General features: G+C 55.5%; 2 protein-coding genes across 2 annotated transcripts; both read right to left on the reverse strand.

The window, feature by feature from the left end:
* Positions 1-3,127: 3,127 nt before the first annotated feature.
* On the reverse strand, positions 3,128-11,455 carry CNGA2 (cyclic nucleotide gated channel subunit alpha 2). The gene is made up of 6 exons (XM_072929265.1): positions 10,448-11,455; positions 10,160-10,270; positions 9,497-9,661; positions 7,179-7,286; positions 6,681-6,787; positions 3,128-6,024 (listed from the first exon to the last, which is right to left on the reverse strand). Exons 1-6 carry the CDS (start codon positions 10,531-10,533, stop codon positions 4,601-4,603), a joined length of 2,001 nt encoding a protein of 666 aa, XP_072785366.1. The 5' UTR covers positions 10,534-11,455; the 3' UTR covers positions 3,128-4,600.
* A 1,613-nt stretch (positions 11,456-13,068) lies between these two features.
* LOC100225216 (cyclic nucleotide gated channel subunit alpha 2) lies at positions 13,069-24,684 on the reverse strand. Its single transcript, XM_030272323.4, has 7 exons — positions 24,499-24,684; positions 20,650-20,845; positions 20,001-20,149; positions 19,173-19,261; positions 18,437-18,598; positions 16,026-16,104; positions 13,069-14,898 (listed from the first exon to the last, which is right to left on the reverse strand). Exons 2-7 carry the CDS (start codon positions 20,843-20,845, stop codon positions 14,767-14,769), a joined length of 807 nt encoding a protein of 268 aa, XP_030128183.4. The 5' UTR covers positions 24,499-24,684; the 3' UTR covers positions 13,069-14,766.
* Between the last annotated feature and the right edge of the window lie 361 nt (positions 24,685-25,045).

The raw sequence follows: 25,045 nt of genomic DNA on the forward strand, positions 1-25,045 counted from the left end.
TCACTGGGGTCCCTCTGTGGCACTGGGTGTCCCCTCTGTCACACTGCTGTCCCCCCTCTCTCACTGTGTCCCCATCTCTCACTGTGTCCCCATCTCTCACTGTGTCCCCCATCTCTCACTGTGTCCCCCCATCTCTCACTGTGTCCCCATCTCTCACTGTGTCCCCATCTCTCACTGTGTCCCCATCTCTCACTGTGTCCCCCCATCTCTCACTGTGTCCCCCCATCTCTCACTGTGTCCCCATCTCTCACAGTGTTCCCATCTCTCACTGTCCCCCCATCTCACTGTGTCCCCCTCTCTGTCACTGTCCCCCATCTCTCACTGTCCCCCCATCTCTCACTGTGTCCCCATCTCTCACTGTGTCCCCATCTCTCACTGTGTCCCCCATCTCTCACTGTGTCCCCCCATCTCTCACTGTGTCCCCCATCTCTCACTGTGTCCCCCCATCTCTCACTGTGTCCCCATCTCTCACTGTGTCCCCCCATCTCTCACTGTCCCCCCATCTCTCACTGTGTCCCCATCTCTCACTGTGTCCCCATCTCTCACTGTGTCCCCATCTCTCACTGTGTCCCCCCCTCTCTCACTGTGTCCCCATCTCTCACTGTGTCCCCCCATCTCTCACTGTGTCCCCATCTCTCACTGTGTCCCCCCATCTCTCACTGTGTCCCCATCTCTCACTGTGTCCCCCCCTCTCTCACTGTGTCCCCATCTCTCACTGTGTCCCCCCATCTCTCACTGTGTCCCCCCCTCTCTCACTGTGTCCCCCATCTCTCACTGTGTCCCCCCTCTCTCACTGTGTCCCCCATCTCTCACTGTGTCCCCCCCTCTCTCACTGTGTCCCCCCATCTCTCACTGTGTCCCCCCATCTCTCACTGTGTCCCCATCTCTCACTGTGTCCCCATCTCTCACTGTCCCCCCATCTCTCACTGTGTCCCCCCATCTCTCACTGTGTCCCCCATCTCTCACTGTGTCCCCCCTCTCTCACTGTGTCCCCCCATCTCTCACTGTGTCCCCCCATCTCTCACTGTGTCCCCATCTCTCACTGTGTCCCCCATCTCTCACTGTGTCCCCCATCTCTCACTGTGTCCCCCATCTCTCACTGTCCCCCATCTCTCACTGTGTCCCCCATCTCTCACTGTGTCCCCCATCTCTCACTGTGTCCCCCCATCTCTCACTGTGTCCCCCCATCTCTCACTGTGTCCCCCCATCTCTCACTGTGTCCCCCCATCTCTCACTGTGTCCCCCCATCTCTCACTGTGTCCCCATCTCTCACTGTGTCCCCCCATCTCTCACTGTGTCCCCATCTCTCACTGTGTCCCCCCCTCTCTCACTGTGTCCCCCTCTCTCACTGTGTCCCCCCATCTCTCACTGTGTCCCCCCCTCTCTCACTGTGTCCCCCATCTCTCACTGTGTCCCCCTCTCTCACTGTGTCCCCCCATCTCTCACTGTGTCCCCCATCTCTCACTGTGTCCCCATCTCTCACTGTGTCCCCATCTCTCACTGTGTCCCCCATCTCTCACTGTGTCCCCCCTCTCTCACTGTGTCCCCCCATCTCTCACTGTGTCCCCCCATCTCTCACTGTGTCCCCATCTCTCACTGTGTCCCCCATCTCTCACTGTGTCCCCCATCTCTCACTGTGTCCCCCATCTCTCACTGTCCCCCATCTCTCACTGTGTCCCCCATCTCTCACTGTGTCCCCCATCTCTCACTGTGTCCCCCCATCTCTCACTGTGTCCCCCCATCTCTCACTGTGTCCCCCCATCTCTCACTGTGTCCCCCCATCTCTCACTGTGTCCCCATCTCTCACTGTGTCCCCCCATCTCTCACTGTGTCCCCATCTCTCACTGTGTCCCCCATCTCTCACTGTGTCCCCATCTCTCACTGTGTCCCCCATCTCTCACTGTGTCCCCCATCTCTCTCTCTCACCGGGGTCCGGCCCGGAGGGTCCCGCGCGGTCACGGCGGCTCCGCGGCCCACAGCGCCCTCTGCCGCCCGCCCGCGGCACCGCAGCGCCGCGCTGGGTAACGGGGAACGGGGAACGGGGAATGGGGAACGGGGAACGGGGAATGGGGAACGGGGAATGGGGAACGGGGAATGGGGAACGGGGAATGGGGAATGGGGAATGGAGAACGGGGAATGGGGAATGGAGAATGGGGAATGGGGAACGGGGAATGGGGAACGGGGAACGGGGAACGGGGAATGGGGAACGGGGAACGGGGAATGGGGAACGGGGAACGGGGAATGGGGAATGGGGAACGGGGAATGGGGAATGGGGAACGGGGAACGGGGAATGGGGAACGGGGAATGGGGAACGGGGAATGGGGAATGGAGAATGGGGAATGGGGAATGGAGAATGGGGAATGGGGAATGGGGAACGGGGAATGGGGAAAGGGGAATGGGGAATGGGGAACGGGGAATGGGGAACGGGGAATGGGGAATAGGGAATGGGGAACGGGGAATGGGGAACGGGGAATGGGGAATAGGGAATGGGGAACGGGGAACGGGGAACAGGGAATGCGGAACAGGGAACGGGGAACGGGGAATGGAGAACAGGGAATAAAGACCCGGGGACAGGGATCGGAGAACGAGGAACGGGGAACAGAGAACAGGCAACAGAGAACGGGGAATGGAGAACGGGGAATAGAGAATGGGGAACGGGGGATAGAGAACAGGGAACGGAGAACAGGCAATAGAGAATGGGGAATGGGTAACAGAGAACGGGGAACGGAGAACGGGGAACAGAGAACGGGGAACAAAGGAGAATGGGGAATGGGTAACAGAGAACAGGCAACAGGGAATGGGGAAACTGAGAAAGGGCAATGGGTGGTGTGGGAGGGAACAAGGAATGGGGAATGGAGAATGCGGAATGGGAGGTGCAGGAGGAAACAGGCGCTGAAGGAGGGAACAGGCACAGAAAGGAACAGGCAGTGCAGGGTAAAGGGCGGTTCTCCAGGGCGGGCTCTGCAAAGAGCCAGCTGTAAATCCATGACCAATACTCCCAGGAAAGGGGGAATCCAGGAGCTGCGGCTCTTGGCAGTATGAGGAGCAACAGAACTGCAACTACGCTGACTTCAGTCAAGAGCATCTTGATCATAAAAGGAAAAAAAAAAAACAAACCCAGAAGAGCTACAGTTCAATGATGATAAACTTTTATTCTTACCCCAACTTCTAATTTTGGTAATGCAACCATTCCTACCCCCACAATCCCAAAAAGCAAGGCAATTGTCTTTAAATGGAAAATGTTCCTATGAAATGCAGAGAGGCAATTGTGGATTAGAGGGGAAGAAAACAAAGGAAATACCCTCAGTTTTCCACTGTGAACCCTTCTGGGCTGACATCTCCCTGTGTGTCCTCCCATCATTTTAGCCAAACTCGTAGCTCAATTTGACCCAGAACGTGAATTCCCTTCTCCCCAAATATTTCCATGTTTGGAAACCAGCCCAAACCCACCCCACAGGTGCACAGGCCCAGACCCAAGAAGTGAGGTGTCATCCTCCAGTCCCAGCACCTGCCCCGTGCCCTGCGGCATGGGTGATGCTGCTGCCTGCACTGGTGCTGCTGCTGCTTGCAGGGGTTTGGGCGCTGTGCCCCTCTGTCCCCCTCTCCACACTCCCACCAGGGACCCCCCATGGCTGCAGCACAGCCTGGCAGAGCTTTGCGGGCTCTTGCAGTGGTGCCACGTTTCCACCCTCACACGTGTCCCTGTGGCTCTGCCACTCATCTCTCCTCTGGAAGGCAGGGGCCTCTGCAGCCTGCAAAGCCCCAAAATTCCCACTGAGTACAAGAAAACCCCCTGCCTAAGAAAATAAATGTGTTCTGCACTCCCTCTGAGCTACCCACAGCAAAGCAAATATGGGCACAGTTGGCTCCCACCATGGCTTGGTTCCTTAAAAACATGTCTTTCAGTCAAACCTGTCCTGGCACATCTGGCTGTCATTAGATAAAGGAGAGAGCTGCTCTGTCTGACTCCTGCTCGTAGCACTGCACCTCTGCATTGCACTCGTCATCCAAGACATCCACAGCCCAAATGGCATCACACTGCTCCCACAGCAGGAGGCTCGGGAACGCTGTCCCCAGGAAGGTGCAGTGCTCAGGGCACCAAGCCACCTGCACCAGGTGCCCCTGACAGCACCAAACCACAGAAGAGAGGCGGGCAGGAGGCAGTGGCTGCAGGCCCTGCCAGGCAGTGCCCAGCCTCAGCAAGGGTGGCACCAGGACAGGGACAGGGACCCAGACAGCCTGTCCATCTGCACGTGCCAGAGGCACACTTTGGTCTGTCTTAGCTCAGTTTGGGGATCTTGTGGGTAAAGAGTTTCTGGGTGCAGACTGGGCTGTGTTTGCAGACACTCACTGGGGACTGATTACCTGAAGGGATTTAGAAAGGCTGAACTCAAAAGGCAATAAAAAAGTGACAGGTCAGAGGAGGAGCCGAGACAATCCCCTGATTTGGGGCCACCTCAGGGGCTGCCATCAAGGCAGTACCAGCAGCAGTGCTAAGGACCTGAGAAAAGGTCCTGGCAAGGCAGCCACAGGGTCTGATTGTGAAACAGCAAACACTGCCTCAGCACAGGTCAGACATCATCCAGCTGACTGTTCCCTCTCACTGCATCCCACCGGGTAAAGCTTCCTCCTCATCCTCAAACAGACTGTCTGAGCTATCAGAGAAGAAATCCTCCAGTTCCTCCTGCCTCATCTTGGACTCCAGAGCAGTGATGCGCTGCTTGAGCTTCATCTGGGCATCACTGTACTCAGTCAGGAGCCGGCCAAAGCGGGTATGCAGCGTGTCCAGGTTTGAGGCCACCCTGTCCAGCCTCTCCTCCATGCTCTTCCCTTCTGTGCTTTCCCCTGCAGCTGACTCATCCAGCAGCCCTTCCTTGATCAGGATCTCCCGGCCACGCTCCTCCAAGATCCTTTTGGCATCAGGATACTCTGTGACTGCTTCCATGAGATCTTCCTTAGACAGGCAGAAGAGATCAGAGTAGCCCAAGCTGCGGATGTTGGCCGTGCGCCTGTTGCCCATTTTGCTCCCTTTGATGTTGAGGATGCTGATCTCACCAAAGCAGCCCCCTGCAGTGAGCAAAGCATACTGTGTCACCCCATCCTCCGCCACCACGGCCAGCTTGCCCTCCTTGATGATGTACATCTCCTTCCCGATGTCCCCTTTGCGGCACAAGTAATCCCCCGGGCTGAACACCTGAGGCCGAAGCTTCAGCACCAGCTCCACCAGCAGCCCTGCCTCACAGTTCTGGAAAATCCTCACCTTCTTCAGCGTCTCCAGGTGAACGTTGATGGCGATCTCTGCCCTTAACTTATCAGGGAGGTTCTTGAGGACCTCCTGTTCGTCTACTGCCTTCTTGTTGGTCCACAGGTAGTCAAACCACTTGATGACTTTGGTTTCCAGGTCTTTGCTCACCTTGCGGAACTGCATGTAGTGTTTGACGGCGTCGATTTTGGCCTGGAACTCCGCCCTGGTGGCGTTCATGTTGGATATCATGGACCCCACGTTCCCCACGATGGTGGCAAAGATGAGGACGCCGATGAGGAAATCAAAGATCACGAAGAGGTACTCTTCATCCCGCACCGGGGGAGGGGTCTCCCCAATGGTGGTCAGAGTCAGCGTAGACCAGTAAAGACAGTAGACGTACTCCCGGGTCAGATACCCGTACTCGGGCCCTGTGACATTGGGGTAGACCCAGCTGTCCTCCCCGAAGCCTATGGCCTTGGAGATGGCGTAATAAATGCAGGCGTTCCAGTGGATGATGACCAGGATGTAAAGAACCAAGTTGCTGATGCGGAAGATATTGGGGTGGCTGGTTCTGGTCTCGGTCCTGTCGAAGAACTCGAACATGCGGGAGAAGCGCAGCAGCCTGTTGAAACGCAGCTCAGGGCAGTGCAGTCCCACCCAAAAATAGGCCAGGTCTGTGGGCAGGGTGGAGAGAACATCCAGCTTGAACTGGAGCGTGTGGATGTAATTATCCCGCAGCTTCTTCAGGTCCTTAACCAGGAGGCCCTGTTCCAAGAATCCTAAAGAGAAGCAAATTACAGGATTATCTTGGTTAAAGTTTGACTTTTCTGCAGGTTTTGTGAGCACCTGAGCAATAGCCTATGGATTTGTGTGCATAAATACACGGGGTCACCCAAATACTGCCAGTTCCTGCTCTACTCAGTTTGTTATTGCTCAAGGCCTTCATCTGGCAAAAGCACCCAAAGATATAACTCAGGGATTTCGTCTGTTGCCATGAATAAAAAGGAACACAAAGGTTTCCATCCTCCAGATCATGAATTACTGCAGTTCTGACAGAAAACGTACGGCCAAGTGCTGCCTTCCGAGAACATTAAATTCTACCGTTTTTCCATGCAGATAATTCATTAGCTGAACTGATGCAAAATCAGAGATACAGACCTTCCACTATGCCCGAATACTAATAGTAATGCAGGTAATTTTGTACAATTATTCAAAGGTGAAGTTGAAAGCTGGGATGATTAATCTTTCATATTGAAACTTGCTTCATTTCTCAGATCTTCTAATTAGATTCTTTCTCTAGAGACTGCTTCATACCAGTGAATGCCAAGGTAGGCAAAACCCTCCTTCTGATGGAACCGTGCATTAGGCCTGTCCCTTGCAGCTCATCTCCACGTGTAGGGGGTTAAAGGAAAGCCAGGATGCTGCTCCTGCTCACCTGTGTGCAGGCGGATCACTGTGTCCCCGAGGTAGAGAGCATCTGAGGTGTAATCTAACACGAGCCACAGCACAAAGTAGGTCTTCTGTAGGTCAGTGAAGCAAGCCCTGGAGGAAGGTCATCAAACAGGGTGTGAGACCACAAATCCCCACATCTTCTCTATTACTGCTGAATGTAAGCTGATCCTGAGGCGCCCAACTCTGCAACACAGCTTGGCCACTGGGCACTCCTCTTCTGGGAATTTAAACTCCCTGCTCTGAAAAATCTGCCCTCCCGAGATGGAGGTAAAGCAACATCTTGACACCACCTCCCAGATGACCCTGGAACCATGGCCCTTTCCTGGTGGGCCAGAATTCACAGTGACAGGGGAGGGTCTCTTTCATTTCAGTGCCCACCAGCCCCAGCACCACCAGTGTCAGATTGATCCTGGCTGAGCCACAACAGCGGGATGATCAGGAGGGGCAGAGGAGGCAGGAACCCTACAAGCTCCCAGCTCACCTGGCCACCAGCAAGCACCAGTTATAGAGGACAGGAACTGCAATCACAGCCAGCCAGTGGTAATACCAGTCCCCTGCAGGGTCCACCACAAAGAAGAGCCATTTCCTCCTGGAAGCAGAGAGAAGAGCCAGAGCTGGCAGTGTATGTGGAAAACAGGGTTGGAACGAACCATGTGAGCCACGTCCTTCATCCCTTGCACCACAGTGCCTCCAGCAGAGCTGCAGCTTGGGTGCCAGCCTGTAAGCCAAGACCAATCCCAGCAGTGCCGAATCCCAGCACTGTTCAAGAACCTTTATCCCTAAAACCGAGCTGAGAATGCAGCAGAAGAGGAAACTGTGGGATGGTAAGGCAAGGCAGGTGGCCCACATGACACAGACCCCAGTGGCAGAGCCAGGAACAGATGTACGGAAGAGGGGGGTCAGAAAAGTCCTCGTGATGTACATGACATTGCTTCTCCCAGGTGAGGTAGGGACCGGTGCCAGGCAGATCTGAAGAGAAGAGTAACTGAAGCAGGAAGGAAATGTGCTGCTGATCAGTGGCAGCCCCAGGAGGGGCTGCCCAAGCCCCAGAGCAGCGGCCCTGGGGCAACTGGCACGGCAGGGCTCCTCCTGTGCCTCCTGCAGGCTGCACAGCCCGGGCTCCAGCCTTTGAACTGCTCCCAAGTGACTGATCCTGCTCGCCTTGGGACTCTGAGATAAGAAGTGTGTGCTCCAGTTGCCAGATTCACTGGAGAAGCTGAGGAAGAGAAACTCCGTGGCTGGGGTTGATAGGCTTATTGCAGCCTGGTGGGGCAAAACACTCTCCCTCTGTCCCTCCCTCCCAGCTTTGAACACACAAAACTCCCTCCAGTGACAGCAAAAAAATCAACCCACTTGCCAATAGATTCCCCATGCCCAACCCATTACTTCTGGCAGCTTCAAAGGCAGAACCCCTGCTTGGAAGCCTCCTTTCCCTGGAGTACAGGCAGTGCCCAGAGTGTGGGATTGGCACTCGCTCAAAGCCAGCCCCAGTCCCTCATGTTCACCCTCTGTGCACCCACAGACAAGTGGTGATCCAGCCTCCCCATTAAATGGGCTTATTTTTAACCAGAAAGTGCAGCTTGAACATTTGTTTTTTGAGAAAGGGACTCTGCTCCCAGGACATACAGCAGTGCCACAGGGGAAGCTCTGGCTCACCTGCAGCCAGCACCCACAGCCATTAATAACCTAAATAATGCTGTTAATGATGTTGGTAATTTCAGCTTTAAATCACCAGTGCTGCCATGACACGAGGCCAGAATCGCTGATATTACACTGACAGCAGGGCTGGAAAAACAGGGCTCTGCTAACCCAGGAAGGGGAATAATCCTCTGCCTCTTACCAAAGAAGCCACAGAGCCTGCCACGGCCACGAGCAGCAGCTCACGTGTGGGATTACCAGACTTGGGGCTCTTCTTACCTGTGGAGCTGAGGCCCTAGAAAACCCCAGGAGTTCCCAGTGTATCCCCAGAACCCACTGGCACTGAGCAGCCCTTTCACAGCATGCTTCAGCTCCTTCTAGTCATGAACAAGCTCCCCTTAACCTCACAGAGCAGAACAGTATTTTCTTTCATTACTACTAAAGACCCAGATACAAGGCTCAGATTATTTTTCTCCTAGAGAAAACAATTATTTCTTGGTGTTTTAATTACCATGTATAATGGTAGGGTCCAGAGTAGTGTGAGAGCTTTGCCCTCTAATTAGCCAGCAGAAGAAAAGCCAGGTTATTGCTTCTCACCAGGAGTGTGAGCTGAGGAGATGAAAGGGCTGATTTGAAAGAGTCTTTTCAGAAAGCTGCTCTTTGTGGGGGCACAGGCAGCAAACACACTCCCTTCATCCCGCAGATGATGAATGAGATTGGCAAATCCCACTTTTGTGGTTCCTGGGTGGGATGCAGTGGTTGCTGGGTGGAGTCCTGCATCCCTTGCCTTGTGTCCAGCCCCTCATAGGCACAAGCTGCAGGTGCATCTTATTACAGACCCAGGGCTGGCTCCAAAAACAACCTAGTGTGGGACTGGTATGAAACTGGGGAGTCTGATGTGTTTCCCACCAGGGCATGGACCAGGAGGGAGAAGACCCCATGGCTGAGGGACAGGCCAAGTCTTTTCCACGGGGACAGGACAGTCCACCAGGTCCTGTGTGTCAGCAAAACAGCCCAGCAGAGCCAGGCTGGCTGCCAAGACAGGGGCTGGAGAGGGCAGGAGGGACCCTCCCCACCACTCCACCCCACTTCCTTCTTTCCCATCCCCACTAGGAGCCCCCCAGCTCCACACACAGCTGATCCCCAGCCAAGGGACCCTACTTTTTGTTTAACTTCTCAGTCTCCTCATCCTCAAGCTCAGCGCCTGCAGCCGCTGTCAGGAGCTGGGGGCCTTGGAAACGCTCCAGGAAGGGGTCTGGCCTCTGCTGCTCCTCGTGCAGGCTCCTGTTGGCCCAGTCCCTGAGCACCAGCACCAGCCGGGCTATCCTGCACAGGGAGACAGGCACACCCCCGAGTTCTTAACAGAGCAAGGACAAAGCAAAAGCTTCACACTCATCAGGGGAGCTGCAGCTGGGAAGAAAACTCTTGCAGCTCCCTCCCAAGCACTAGACTTTCTTTTTTACCCTTTTCAGTGATGATGTGGGACCAAAAATATACAGGCAATAGAGACCACCCTGATAGAGTTCCACAGCTTCTACCCCAGTCCTGCTGCCACCCCCACAGGAATATGAGGAATCTGTGGGTGGCTGAGGCACAGGGAGGCTGCCTGCAGGGAAAGGAGCCTCTGAGCCCAGTGGGGGTGAAGCCATCCCCTACCAAAACCCTCTCCACAGGCACTGGGGCACAAAGAGCAGCATTTACAGATGCTCATCCCTGCATCCCATGAATCCCATACAGCAGAAGGAGATCCTCACTTCACAGAAGGCCCCAGTGCCAAGGCCAGGCACAAAAGACTCACCCCATGCCAGGGGCGCACACAGGTACCTGGCTAAGGCTCCCTGGCCTTGGAAAGCGTGGTCAGCCCCCTGTTCCCCCCCATGCAGGCTGGCTCCTCTCTGCAGCTCTGAGCTGGTGCCATCCTGGGTTGAACAGGTCCTGCAGTGGAGAAAAAGGGGGATCACATCCACTCTGTGCCACCATGGCACTGCCACTGTCAGGCACGCTGGAGGAGGCTGGCAGCAGAGATTTGGCACCACAGCCCTGCCCATGCCAAGCCTTTCCCTCCCCTGCCCCACCAGGGCCCCCCTCAACCACAGCAGGGAGCAGCCTGACCTGGTGCTGAGCCCTGTCCCCTCCGTGTCACCCCCAGGCTGGTGGTTGGCTGGGGAGCTGTGCACACCATTGCTCTTCCCTGGCATCCTCAGGGTGAGGGGACCACGGGCACACACCCTGCCCCAGGGACCTGCAAAAAGCACAGGACAGCCCTGAGAAAACACATGCAGGACACATCATGTGGTTTGACCACAGGAACCCAGCACAGCGTGGGAAGAGAGGGTCCAACACCATGGCACGGGCCCACACCATGTTTTCCAGGAGTCCTGCAGGGCGTTTTGTCCTCTCCAAGAGATCCCACAGGTGCCTGGAGCCATGAAAGATGCTCTCCTCATCGTTCAGGCTCCTCATTCATTGCCAGAGGAACACCTCTTCTTCCTTCTCTTCTCTGGTTTTGCCTACCTCTCCTTTGCCTTTCCTGCTCTCCTTGCCTTCTGTTGCCTGGCCTTGCGTGCCCCTCCCCTCCCCATTCCTTGCCTTGTGCACTCCCTCCTTTTCCCTGCCCTGCCTGCCCCTCCCTTGCCTTTCCCAGTCCAACCCCTCATTTCCCTGCTTGTTTTCCTTTCCCTTCCCTTGCCTTTACTTGCCGTGTCCTTCCTACCCCTCCCTTGCCCAGCCTTCCTTGCCTCCTCCTCCTTTGCCTTGCTTTGGGTTGCTTCTCTATCTTTTGCCTTGTCCTTTCTTTTCTTTTCTCCTATCTCCTTTCTTTTCCTTTCCTCTCCTTTGTCCTTTCCTTTCTCATTTCCTTTCTCTTCTCCTTTCTTTTCCTTTCCTCTCCTTTGTCCTTTCCTTTCTCATTTCCTTTCCCTTGTCCTTTACCTTTTCCTTTCCTTTCCCTTGTCCTTTTCCTTTCCTTTCCCTTGTCCCTTTCCTTTCCTTTCCTTTCCTTTCCTTTCCTTTCCTTTCCTTTCCTTTCCTTTCCTTTCCTTTCCTTTCCTTTCCTTTCCTTTCCTTTCCTTTCCTTTCCTTTCCTTTCCTTTCCTTTCCTTTTTCCTTTCCTTTTTCCTTTCCTTTTTCCTTTCCCCCCCCCCTTGCCTTTCCCACCCCAGTCCTGCCCTGCCCAGCCTTCCTTGCCTCCTCCTCCTTTGCCTTGCTTTGGGTTGCTTCTCTATCTTTTGCCTTGTCCTTTCCTCTCCTTTCTCCTTTCTCCTTTCCTTTCCCTTCCCTTCCCTTTCCTTTCCCCCCATCCCATCCCTGCCCTGATGCCCACCCTCCCCACCCCTCGCTGGCACCGGTGCCACCGCAGTAGCCACCAGCTGCCCCCAGGATCCCGGCGTTCAGGATGTTCCATTTCCCTGTGCACGCTCCCTTCTCCCCCACCATCACCTCCTCGGGAGCTGCAGGGGCGCAGGCAATGCCCAGCTGGAGATCACAGCCACGCTGAGCTGCTCTGTGTCCCTCGGGGAAGGGTCCCTGTGCCCGCAGGGACAGGCACAGCCAGCACCTCAGCTCCTGCAGGGTGCTCAGGCCCTGCCACGCCAGGGGACTGCAGTGCCAGGACTGCTCCCAGGGTTCTGCTCCTGCTCCCCTCCCAACCCCTGCCCTGGGCAAGAGCAAAGAGGGTGATTATTTCCTGCTTCAGAAGCCGTGCCACAGCTACTGCTGGGATGGAAAACTGGAAAAAGTAGACACATTTTAACACCCTCACATCCACTTACCTCTTCTCCTGCTTGGCAGAGCAGGGGACCAAAAGCGATGCTCTGGAGTCCCATCAAAGAGAGCTGCAGACTTTGAAGGTGATCATGAAATGCACCTTTCATCAATTTCTGCCCTCTTATTTTGCTCAAAAAATCATTCTAATGCCCAGTTAGCAAAAAATCTGCATCCCCAAGGCAATAAGGAAGAGGTCAGTTTTCTCCTCTCCCTCCAGGATGCAACCATTTGCAGTGGCTGAGGCTGGATCCATCCCCAACAGGCACACGGAGTCCTGCACCTTGTGCAGGGTTGATCTGAAAACACCGGCACCAGGAGTCTCTTTTATCTCTGCTATCAAAGGTTTACCTTTCACTTTCCCCTTCAAAGCCTTAAATTCCACTCGTTCTAATCTCACTGAGCACCCATGCAGCAGGGAGTCCAAAGGAACAAACAGAATTTCTCAGCCTTGGCTGGGGCTGTGGTCCCTGGGCCAGCACCCAGGAGCACAGGACGTCACCCTGCTCCTGTCCCCAGAGCACAGACTCCAGGTGACAGCTCACCAGGAGCACTGGCAGCAGCGTGCCCCCCTTCCAACTCTCTTTTTGCTTCCTGCCTGCAGCTGCCTCCAAAAGGAACATGGGAACTCCAGGAGCTGCTCCCTCGAGCACCATTGTGCACAAAACACTTTATTTGCTGCGCACGTCGTTGTGGCAGTGGCCCTTGGGGACACCCAGCCCTGCCACGTGTCCTGCCTTGGGACAAAGCAGCCAGCAGGAGGAGGCAAGGAAGAGAAAAAAGGAAATAAAAGCATCACTCCAACAGGGACAACATTAACCAGAAGCTTTTCTACTCAAGATTCTCCCTCAGCCAGGGCAGCTGGGGCTGAGACACCCACGAGCAGGCACAGTCCTGCTGCCAAGGGAATAAACCTTACCCCTTCCCACTTACTGGGGCATCAGGATCAGACTCCACAGAAAAGAAACACGTCCAGAACACACAGAGTTTATTAAAATACGCATTTTGAGGTCAGTGTTTCCAGATTTACACCAGCATTTATGCCTTACATAGAAGTCATACCTACCACAACCTGCCAGTTACCAGCCATGAGAACACGTCCAGCTGGACCACCTCTCCTCCAAACACCTCCAAGCCACAATTTGAAGGTGGTGTGCCTTCCCAAAGTCATCCTAAAATAAACCCCAAACACAAGCTTCCTCCAAAACACATTACCACCTCTCAAAGGAGAGAAAACAGACAATTTACCTCATTTCCTGGCCCGACTCACACCCCCTTATACATAACAGGTGTGCAAGGTCCTCTGGTGACCCTGACCACAAGTCACAGGAGCCACGCATCCTGCACATCCACCCTGCCACAGCACAGCACACCGAGCCCACCACAGCACCCTGGCCCTGGCCTGCCATACATGCCAGCACTCTCCTCAGCTCAGCACTCAGCCTCAGGTTCAGACCTGCAATTACTTTGGGACAGTTATTTATTAGTCACCATCCAGCTGCCAGATTTCAGTCACGGACGCTTGATGCGGTGTCAAGCAGAAAACACCCGAGCACTGGTGTCTGTAAATAAGCTATTGGGACATCTGGATGACATGTAGATCCAGCTATAATTAGGTATAGGTGACACAGAGAGGTCCTGTTAAGCCTTGCCAAACCTGCCCCCAGGGCCTGCATGCATAACCACAGCAGATGTGCTGGATGAACCACCAAAAACATCTCAAAGTCACCTCAGAATCAAATGTTACTAAACTCTGGAGAAGGAAACAAACAGAAAAAGCTGTTAAACTGAGATTGTTCACAGCTAAAGAGCATCTGGGTCAGGATTTTCCCTCACCCATGTTCTTGCATCATCACTGAAGTTGCAGCTTGGCAGCAAGACCTGGGAGAGACACTCCTCCACTCCCCTGTGCCACGGGGAGCCTAACAAATATCTATTTTCCCTAACTGTTTGGTACTATCACTGTTGATATGAGGTTTTATAATCCAGAGAGTCACCAGGGGGAGGTTTCCCACGTAAAGCTCTCTGGGAAAGAGCCAAGCCCAGATGTCAGCAAGGCTCTTGCAGTCACTTTGGATCTGAACATCCAAACCAGCTGTGCCTGCAGGGATGGGAGCTCCTGGCCCCTCCAGCTCCACTCCTGGAAGAGGGGCTCTGGCACAGGAGGCCTAGCAGCACCACCTCCCCCCAAACAGCAGTTGCACAAGGAAGAAAAGAAAACCCAGCAGAAGTTTAGAAATACTCAGTCACTCTACAGAAGGTGAGGAATAGACCACAGCAGCTGGCTGAGAACTTTTATGGGGTCAGAGTTGAGATCTCCAAGGTGGGGACCAGGCCCACCACAGGCTGTGGCTGTGACAGGACCCCACACCCACCAACACCCAGCTCCTCAGGTTTGCATCGCCCCTGGCAGCCCAAGGGCAACTGCACAGAACAGACACCTCCTGTGTCAGCCACCAGGCTCTTAGAAGACCTCAGCTCTTCACCGCAGCTTCTCGCACCTTCACTGTCACCAAGGCCTGAAGGACACAGATTCTTGAGGGCCCACAGTGCAAAAAGCAGTCCTAGTCAAGAAAAAAGTTTCCCTGCTGGCAAGTCCATGAGAAATGCTCCTGTCCCTGCCCTCAGCCACCCTGCCAGGGTGAGCAGGGGAGGTTGGGCACAGGCCGTCATCTTCTGAGCCAGAGCCACGTGTTGATGAGGCAAGCAGAGATCATCACGGAGTACAGCAGGGCCTCCTTCTGTCTCCAGGCGTGGCACTGCTCCTCCAGCAGGCGCAGCCTCCCCGAGATCCTGGCCAGCTGCAAGGGAAGCAGGGGGGCACTGTCAGCACCCCAGAGCCCAGCACAGCAAGGGATGCACAGATGGGAGCTGCTGTTCCTTCAGACCCTCCTTGTCTAAAGCAGCAGCTGCCTTTTTGTGGGAGGAGTGGCAGCAGCACCTCAGGCCTGCAGCAGATGCTTCAGGAAAAGATTCTTCCCATCAGAGAGCATCTGAGCCCCTCTGACTGCCACCAGAGGGGTCTGGCTGGGTCCTGCAGCCCCTCAGGGTAGGAGCTCGATGGATCAACACACATGTACATCCTGTCCTTAAGGCAGGACCAGCCTGACAGCACCAGGACTGAGCAGCTGCCCCCTGCAGCCTCCTGCCCATCCCCTGTGGCTTTCCCAGCAATACCTGCAGCCCTTCACCCCCTCTCACCTGCCTTCTCACGGCTGCCACCTCCAGCACCCCGGCTGCTGCTACCGCACCGGTGTGGTGGTGTGGAGGAAGGGTTTTAGAAAGGCCTTGGGAATGGGAAACTGAGGAAAAGATACATTTCTGTATGCCCCATTGTTTCAGGAGAGTTTCACTTCAGCATTTTGCTGTAAACCCCTTTTTCCCCACCCCTGAGCAGTTCCCATTGGACCTGACCCCTGGGGTGGTTCTGATGTGCCCGTGCTGGACACTGTCTCTATTGTTTAGACCTTATCTCTTAATTTTGCTGTATAAAACTGTAACTGGGCAGTAGCCCAGGGTCTTTTGTCCCTGCAACCGTTCAGGCAATACAATCTCTCTGGACTGCACACAATTGACCTCTCTTCATCTCTTTATCCCGATTCCTTGCGGCGACCGAGGCGCACCGCCGCTCAGACCGTGCAAACCCAGCTGCTGCCTGGTGAGCCCAGAGCAGCGGGACAGTGGCAAACCCCGGTCCCCTGAGGGGACAGCGAGCCAAAGGGGTCCTGGGGGCCCAGGGAGGGACGGGGGACAGCCGCAAGTGACCCCCAGAAGCTGCAAGTGGCGCCCAATGTGGGGCACTGCACTGGTTCGAGCGAACAGTCTGACAGCACCAGCCCACCAGGACTGAGCAGCTGCCCCCTGCAGCCTCCTGCCCATCCCCTGTGGCTCTCCCAAAAAACACCTGGAGCCCTTCACGCCCTCTCACCTGCCGTCTCATGGCTGCCACCTCCGGCACCCCGGCCTCCTCCAAGGCGCTCTCTGCGGCTGGGATGGGCACCTGGGAGCTGGGAAAGGAAAGCAGAGATGCAGATGGACCAGAACTGCTGGTGGGGTGCAGCTGTCCCCCCACAAATGCAGCGCTGCCATGGGGAGCTGAGCCATGCAGGGAGTGTGTCCCCAGGCCGTGCTGCACCAGGAGAAAGCAAACAGCACCCGCACAGCACCCACTCATCCCTCCTTAACCCCAGCATGCACATTGGCACCCAAAGGGACCAGGACACACAGACAGCACGCGCCAGGTAACAGGAAACTCATGCTTGTATTTCTTTTGAGATGCAACAGAGAGAAAACATATGTACTAAGCATCCATTCTCTGTAGTCCCAGGAATTCACTGAGGGCTGGATAAAACCTCTTTAGAGCCAGCCAGGTAAGCAGGTGTCACAGGACAGCGCTGAAATGGAGGGGTGATCCTGTTTACATCAGCAGGTGAGGAAGCTGCCATCAGCTGCAGGGAGATACCATTTTTTGCTCTTGTAGCAAATTTTACCTGCAATTTGAAACATAAACAAGCAACCCAAATGTTCACCACTTGCTTCCCTCCCTGGAAACACAGGGGCCTCCACTGGAATGAGCTGCTGCACTGGCAGAGGCAGCAGCAGACCACTGATCTCAGGGGCAGTCCTGGAGGCACAGCCTCGCTGCAGGGTACACACCCTGAGTCACCAAATAAAGCAGATCCACAGTGAGAAAAACACCAATTCCTGTCATCATAGGCTAGTCCAAAATCAGCTGTTCTGTAACCAAAACTCCCCTGTTCACACCAATAACTCACTCATGGGCTGATCCCCTAGGGGTTAACAAGCTCCTAACCCCACTCCTTGGAGACCCTGGGGAGGAGAGGGTGTTTATCCCTGTTTGCAACATGCTGATCTCGCTGAAGACAAGCCAGAAGAGCATGGAGATTCACTGAATCCCTGTCTGAAACTCCATTTGTGAGATAATACCTCCACAAAATGGAGCTGCAGTGTAAAATGACAGCCACGACAGAAAGAAAATGCAATTTTCCCCAGTAGAGAACCATGAAAAAAGGACACATCCTGCAGCTTTTCACTCAAAATCCCAGTTGATACAGGTAGACACCCTTTAAAGTAGAGACTAGAAATTGCCTTCTGGTGACTCATACCCTTCAAGAGGTCACTGTCATCCAGATATTCTAGGCTCTGTCTGAGACCAGACTTCACTGAAATTTCAGGACAAACAAGTCAGCACAGTCTTTTTGGGTTTTTTATTGTTGCACAGGGGTACAAAGCTGTCATATTGAAGGGATGTCTGCATCTGAAGGGATGTAAAGTACTAAGAAGAGGTGTTTGAGGGTGGCTGGTTTCAAAAGAAGATCAAGGCCTGGGAGAAGCCCTAGAGTCACCCCACAGCATTACAGCAGCTCTGCAGGCTACCAGGGCCTGAATGTCCTCCCCTGCCGCAGGGAGGAGCAAGAAGGTCTTTTATAGCCACTAACCAGATCTCTTGGTCATTAAGAAATGAAAATTATGTTTGAAGACAGCCTCAGCCTCCAGTTTAAGAGCAGAGCCATCACTTTGGATCCTCAGCAAGCAGCAGACAGCTGGGGAGAGAAGGCAGGATGTGCCACCGATGATGGATGTGATGGTGGATGCTGGTTCTCCTCCCTTTCTGCCTGGAGCCTTTGCTCAAGGTGAATGAGGAGTATTTAGATGTTCCTCCAGGTGCTCAGCAGCCTCAGAGCAGTGGGGACACCTTAAGGCTGCAAGGATGTCTTTGAGAAAAGAGAATGTACTGCAGTCCACAGATAAGGGTGGTGGAGATGGTTCCTCCAGCACATCTGGAGGGACTGAGGCCACTGCACAGCTGCTCCGAGGAGCACAAAGGGACACCACACCCTGGCCAGGGGCACTGGCTGTGGGATGAGTGCAGCCAGTTCATGGAAAGGCTCATTAAGAGTGACCAAGACACAGCCAAAGGTGCTGGGAGCCTACAGGAGAGGCTGTCTCAGGGACAGCACCTGGTCAGGCCATCTGCTCTGGGTTTTGATTCCCTTCACACACCCCTCTCCAACACGCCATGAAAGAACACAGAAAAGTTAGTCCTTGCTTAGCAGCAGCCCCCCAGCAGTGCCACAGCAGCCCTGGGTCACTCAGGGGCCCGGGGGACTGGTGTTAAGCTGAGCAGCAGACTCGAGCCTGGCTGGTTAGTGAGGGGCACCAAGGCCTGGCCCCCAGAGCTGGCACACAGCACAGGTGAGAAAGGAAGTCAAGGCAGCCATGCAGGAGCATCCTGCAGCCCAGAGCTTACAGAGCTCGTGCCTGGCTGTGCCCCAGGCCAGCCCTTGCAGAGGGGCAGAGCTGCTCAGGACAAGTCACCTGGACAGCGCCGGGTCTCGCAGAGAGTCCTGGACACGCTGGAAGAGCACCTGGCCCAGCAGGTACATGGTCTGGAAGATGTTCTGCATGGAGTAGATCCTGCCTGCCTCTGTGAAGAGGGGGAGTGGGGCACTGGGAGCAGGCAGGGGACACGAGCCTGGCCTGGGTGCACACAGAATCACGCCTGTCACTCCCTGGTCTCGCACAACAGGGCATAGCCTGGCACTGGGCACTGCCCCTCACCCCTTCAGCAGCTCCAAGCATCTCTGGGCAATGGCACTGGCACCCAGAGCCCGATGGCATCAGAGAGGGAGAACCCTCTCCAGCAGCCCCCAGGCTCAGGGGCACCCCTCATTCCTCCAAAGCCAAGCACGGCTGTGTGCCATGCTGCTCTCCTGCCGCCCAGGGCAGCTCTGGACTTCGAGTGGGACAGCAGTTCCTGCCCCAGGACCAGCTCAGAGACAACTTCCCCACTGCAGAGACTCTGGAGCCCAAGGCCATGAGCAGAGGCCTGGGGAACAACACAGCTGCATTCAGAGCTGCCCAGCACAAACATCTCTGGCACCAAAGACCACATTCCTGCTGTGGATGAGCAGGACCTGCCAGGCACTGCACTGCTCTGATTTGGGTCCCCCATGCCCCTCCCAGGACACCCACACCAGAGAGCTTCAAAAGAGCCCAGTGAGAGGAGATGCTGCTCCCCACCCACCCTGGGTGACTCTGGGCCCATGCTCACCCCTCCTGGTGCTGTCCTGGACTGTGCAAGGCCAGCTGGGCACTGTCACTGGGGGTCCTGTCCCTCCGTGACCTGCTGCTGTGATGGCCCTGTGGGAATCAGACACAACCACGTTAGCACAGAGCTGAGCCCAGCCTGGTGCCCTGTGCAGGGCCAGGGGCAGCACGGGGAGAGCACTCAGTGCTGGGAGCTCCAGAGGAGCCCCAGCCTGGTGGCTGGTGCTGCTGCAGGTGGGGAGACATGCTCAGAGCAGGCAGAGGTCCCCAGCACGAGCCTGCTCATCTGAACTCCAGCCAGACCAAAAACCCCCAACCGAACCCGTCCAGGGTCAGCTCTCAAATTTCAGGGAGGTTAAAGCACTTGAGGAGGCAGAAAAGCAGCTCCAGCAGCCAAATCAAGTCTTTGCCTGCCCATGCTTGGGACCTCTCTTTGAAAGAGTCTCACACAAGGTTAAAATCTGCTTTTGGCTCTGACCCCAGAACCCTTTACACTGCTGTGATGAACCAGCTCTGCTTCATACTTCAAGAAGAAAAACATGTTGAAAAAGGACTTAAAAAGCAGTAGCAGCAGCCAGTGGTGGGACTGCACCTACCTTAGCCCACCCCCTGCCCACGAAATGCAGCAGGAGATGTGGCTGGATCAAGGTGCCAGCACACAGGTGTGCACTGCTTCTGGGTCAGAAAGAGAGCCCACCATCCCTACCCCTCACTCCTAGGACCTCCTGGAAGATGCATCCTGGCTTGGGGTGACAGCAGCTATCTGGAGAAGCCCAAATTGGGGTTGCTCCCACTCCCCACCCCAGGCACCCCGTCCCTGCCCGCACGGTACCGCTCGCTTGCGTCGCTGGGCGCCGGCTCTGCTGGCTGAGGGCAGGACAGGGAGGTCCCCAGAGGGGTCTGGGGACACCTGCACCACAACAGAGGGGACCATCCTTGGCTGGGTCAACAGGACTGGCCTCAAACTGGTGTCTGATATCTCTACAGAAAGGAGAGAGAGAAGAATTAAGCCAACCTGAATGGCCTCAGGAGAGGGATGAGAGATGCACCCTGCGGAGAGTCAAGCCTGTGTTTAGTGCCAGATGAACTGAACACTGTGCCCGGGGTTTTTTGGACAGCCCACAGAGGCAGAGCCACTGCCTCAGGACAGCAAGGTCTGGCAAAGATGGGGCCAAACATCCTGCATCCCAAAGCAGGGACCCTGCCAAAGGCCAAGAGGGAACTGCAAGAGACATGGAGGGAAATGCCTCCATATTTTGCTCCTCACCTGTTGGAATTAAGGCCCCTCCAGACTTCTTTTGGTGACCTTTGCCCACCTCTTCCCAAGCCATCCACCATCCTGCCCTACATTCCTGAAGAGAAGTGCCTGCATTATCTGCCCCCATCCTCTCCTCTAGCAAAGCAAACAAAAGGGGGATTATAAAGGGGTTCTACTCCCTCGGATGTTATGCCCCACCCCAAAAGACAACCCAGGGCTTTACCTGCCAGAGAAATCCTCTCAGGGATGTGCATCCGAAATGAGGCAGGGACATCCTCTGTCACTGGCTTCCTGTCCCCAGGGCTGCAGCTCTCTGCCACCTTCAGCCTGCTGGGCACCTGCATCCTTTGGTTGATGGCCTCTGTGAAGTGCAGGTCACAGCGCACCCGGCTCAGGTCCAGCCCCCAAAGAGGCCACATCTGGAGGGGAAGAAGAAGGGATTACAAGGGACTTCACCCCTGGTAAGTCACAGCTGTACTAATCACCAAAGAAGAAGAACAGCCTTGCCCTGAGTGGGTCACAGCTGTGACTAATAAAGACAAGGGTGATAAAAGGGATGGGTTGGCTGGTCAGGGAGAGCATAGAGGAAGAAGACCTTGAGGAGGTAGAGGAGCCCTGAGGAAGACAGAACAATCCAGAGAGACACAAAGAAGAACACAACAAGGAAGAGAGCTGCTGCAGGAGATCTGCTGTGAGATCAGTCTGGGTCTGATGGAGTTGGAGCCTGCAGTCATAGTGGAGCCAGGTAAAAACCTGTGGTCAGAGGAAGCAAGGAAATACTTGCAGTGATATTCCAGCAGTCAGTGTGTCAGAGAAGCCAACAGCAGGAGTTTGCTGTAGTCAGTCAGGATGGCTAAGCTGTAAAGGAGAATAAACCAGGAGCTATTTCATGCTGTTAAATGAGAGGCCGTGTCTTGGCTCATTTCTACCCCTGAGAGGTCTGCTGCAACACACCTTTGCAGGTGTCCTCACGTGTCCTGGGGTTTCACACAGAGGGAAAGAAAGCTGCAAAGTGGCAACAGGAGCAGCAGCACTTCCAAAAGTGACAACAGGGGCAGCTCTTCTTGCATCTGTACAGGGAAGCACAACATGCTTTGGACAGCTAACATACAGGCAGAAACAACCCAAAAGACAGGCACTGCAAGATTGTCTGGGAAAAGGGGATGTCCCACAGTGCCCAGCTGGCAGGGACAAGGCTGAAGGTGTCCTGGGAGCCATGTATGAGCTTAGCACCCACTGCCTCAACTGACAGCAAGGGTAGGGCTCAGCACACAGCTCAGTGTACCCTAAAAACTAGTGAAAAAAGTATTTTCCACCCAGAAGTAACACTTTTTGGAGGTCTGGGATCGTATTTTTGTGTTCATATATACCTTTGAGGAAAAATTAGGTTTTCTAAAAGCAAAATGGACTTTTTTGGTGATGGGCTTCCAGATTACCACAGGAAAGGCTTTGGTGCTCAGTTTCTCTCCACACACACCCACTGCAGTGTCCCCAGGGCCATGCCCCATTCCCCCCACGATCCAGCCAAGCATGGCCTTTGCCCTGAGCAGAGGGGAGGAAAAGCACACATCCCCTTCCTCAGCTTGGAGCAGAGCCCCCAGCTTGGCTTTCCTCCAGATGGGGAGCAGCACCAAGGAGGGACACAGCCCCCAGCTCTCACTGCTCCCGGGAGCAGCTGACAGCAGGACCAGGACATGGCATGTCACATTATATATATTTTTTTTATTATTTTTTTTTACTTAGAGATGGGGCAACTGAGAGGCATTTTAGAAACTTTATTCTATTTTTAGTCTTATGTGAAGGGTGAGACAATACAGATGTTATAATTTATGCTGCTGTAATCAGAAGTTACCTATTTCTTAGTTACAATACACTGTGTTTCTTGTCTGATGGGTAAATATTTTTTTCTCTATGTTTTCTCTTGATTTTTTTTTTTTTTTTTAACACTAGGTGCTATCACAGTGAGCTTTAAGAATTTTCTATAAACCCATTTCCTACAATGGGACATGGACATGATCTGGGGCTTTGCAGCTCTCAGGACACACACTGTCCCTGTGCCTCCGTTTCCCTTTTGCCAGGTCCCAGGGTTTTGAGAAGTGCTCTGGGCCACAGTGTCCCAAGACTTTCATTGAGCCACACAAGCAGAGGGCATTCAACGTACACTTTTGGGAGAGGAGCCCCAAAAGTCACGTTCCTGGCTCCCAGCATATGCACTCTATTCTTTCCCAAAAAGCTGCAATGAGGAGAAAATCCCAACAAGCAAGAGGTGCTGAGGCTGGAAGACCCCAGCCTAATCCCAGGGCTGCCAGGCACTCCAAACATGTATGCACAGCACCCCGCACCCTCCTTGCTGGCACCTTTTGATCTCACTGTGCCCAAAAAGTGCCAGATGAACTGAACACTATGCCCGGGGTTTTTTGGACAGCCCACAGAGGCAGAGCCACTGCCTCAGGACAGCAAGGTCTGGCAAAGATGGGGCCAAACGTCCTGCATCCCAAAGCAGGGACCCTGCCAAGGCCAAGAGGGTGGTGGTTGGTTTTTTCTTTGCTTCTAGAAAAAATCCCCACTGTCAGAGGGGCCAGCAGCAGCCAGGGCTGCCCCTCACCCCTCACTGCTGCTCCTCAGGGCACTTTGGACCCCCTCACCGTCCCAAGCCCCCTGCAACCCTTAAGGATGTCACCCAGGGTCGAGGAGAAGGAAATCCCCGGGGAAGGATCACAGGACCTGGCCCCTGCAGCTGCCAGGCCTTGACACACTCCAGGTCCAGGAGGGTGGCAGAACCAGCTGTGCACCTGCCATAACCAGCACTTGCAGTGATCACTCACCTCGTGCTGCTCCCTCCTCCTCTGTCATTAAAAACCTTTTAATTACAGCAGGATTTGCCCAGCATCAGCACTGGTGACTCCCTGCTTGCAGCCTTGCCGACACTGCAGCCCTGTCCCTGCACTGGGGCTGTCCTGGAGGCACTGTGGGGGCCCCACACCATCCCCCCCACCCTGCCCAGCCCATGGCTCTCATCACACACACACTCCTGCTTCTCCCAACAGCACAAAGAAAGTGGATTTTTGCAGACACCCCCCACTCAGAAACAGGACAGTAATTCCTGGGATGGTTCCAAAATGTGTCAGTCCCACAGGAGAAGCCTGCATCAGACCCCCAGCCAGGGTGCACAGGCATGGGGAGCACCAGGTTTCTCCTTCACATTTCTGGTGCTTCAGAGGAGCCAACACCCTGTGTTACATTCCCAGCCTGTTCTCTGGGAAACCAGCAAATATTAATAACAGGAAATCTGGAGAGGGCAGATCTCTTCATTTTCTAATCACCTGTGAAACCACTGCAGCTCCCAAGGAACAGAGGGATGGGAGGGGATGAGAAGCAGGCTCTGAGACTAAGCTATTAAGAAACGAAAAAAAAAAATCAGCTGTCAAAATTCGTAAGAACAAAATGCTTAAGTGGCTGGATTTCCTCCTTTAACTTTCTTTAGGGCTTTTTGGAGCTCTTGCCAAGCACTCCCCACTCGCCTGGAGAGGCTCAGCCTCTGCTTTGGCACTCCTCCTTGGATTTGCAGTGACAGGGAATTTCCGGCTCGCTAAACCAGAGCAGCTCTAAGTCCCGCAAGGCACGAAAAGCTGTCCTGGGGAGGGAAACTCCACGAGCTCCCTGTCCCTGTCCCTCCCCAGGCCGGGACAGCCCGAAGGAGGCAGGCGGGGCCCAGCACACCCCGTTCGGCTGTGGGGCGGTGGGGCTGTGGGGCCGGTGGGGCTGTGGGGCGGTGGAGCTGTGGGGCTGTGGGGCTGTGGGGCGGTGGGGCGGTGGGGCGGTGGGGCGGTGGGTGTGCGCCAGCCCTGCGCTGCGGCTCGGGGGGTTCCCCTCCCCTCCCCACCCGCCCGGGGTGAGCCGCGGCCTCGGGACGGCTCCGGGCACACGGCAGGGACCGGCCGGGGCAGGCACAGCGGCCCCGCGCCCTCCCGGTGGGCACAGCCGGCCCTGCCCGGGGCTCCGGCCGCCGCAGGCCCCGGTACGGCCGTGCGAAGGGCAGCGGGACACCGCGGGGCCGGGCACCGGCACTTACTGTGGATCGCTGACCGACGCAACTCGGCGGAACCGTAAACAGCCGCGCCCGCGGCCGGGACGGGGCGGTGCCGGCGGGGGCAGCCCGGGCCCCGGTAATGAGCCCGGCCCCCCGGGAATGGGCCCGGCCCCCAGGGAATGTGCCCGGCCCCCAGGGAATGGGCCCGGCCCCGGGAATGGGCCCGGCCCCCCGGGAATGAGCCCGGCCCCCCGGGAATGAGCCCGGCCCCCAGGGAATGTGCCCGGCCCCGGGAATGAGCCCGGCCCCGGGAATGGGCCCGGCCCCCCGGGAATGAGCCCGGCCCCTGGAATGAGCCCGGCCCCCCTGGAATGAGCCCGGCCCCCCGGGAATGAGCTCGGCCCCCGGTAATGAGCCCGGCCCCGGTAATGAGCCCGACCCCGGGAATATGCCCGGCCCCGGTAATGAGCCCGGCCCCCCGGGAATGGGCCCGGCCCCCCGGGAATGAGCCCGGCCCCGGGAATGAGCCCGGCCCCCCGGTAATGAGCCCGACCCCCGGTAATGGGCCCGGCCCCCCGGGAATGTGCCC

Source organism: Taeniopygia guttata, chromosome 4A (genome assembly GCF_048771995.1).
Source record: "Taeniopygia guttata chromosome 4A, bTaeGut7.mat, whole genome shotgun sequence".
In the NCBI taxonomy this organism is placed as follows: Eukaryota; Metazoa; Chordata; class Aves; order Passeriformes; family Estrildidae; genus Taeniopygia; species Taeniopygia guttata.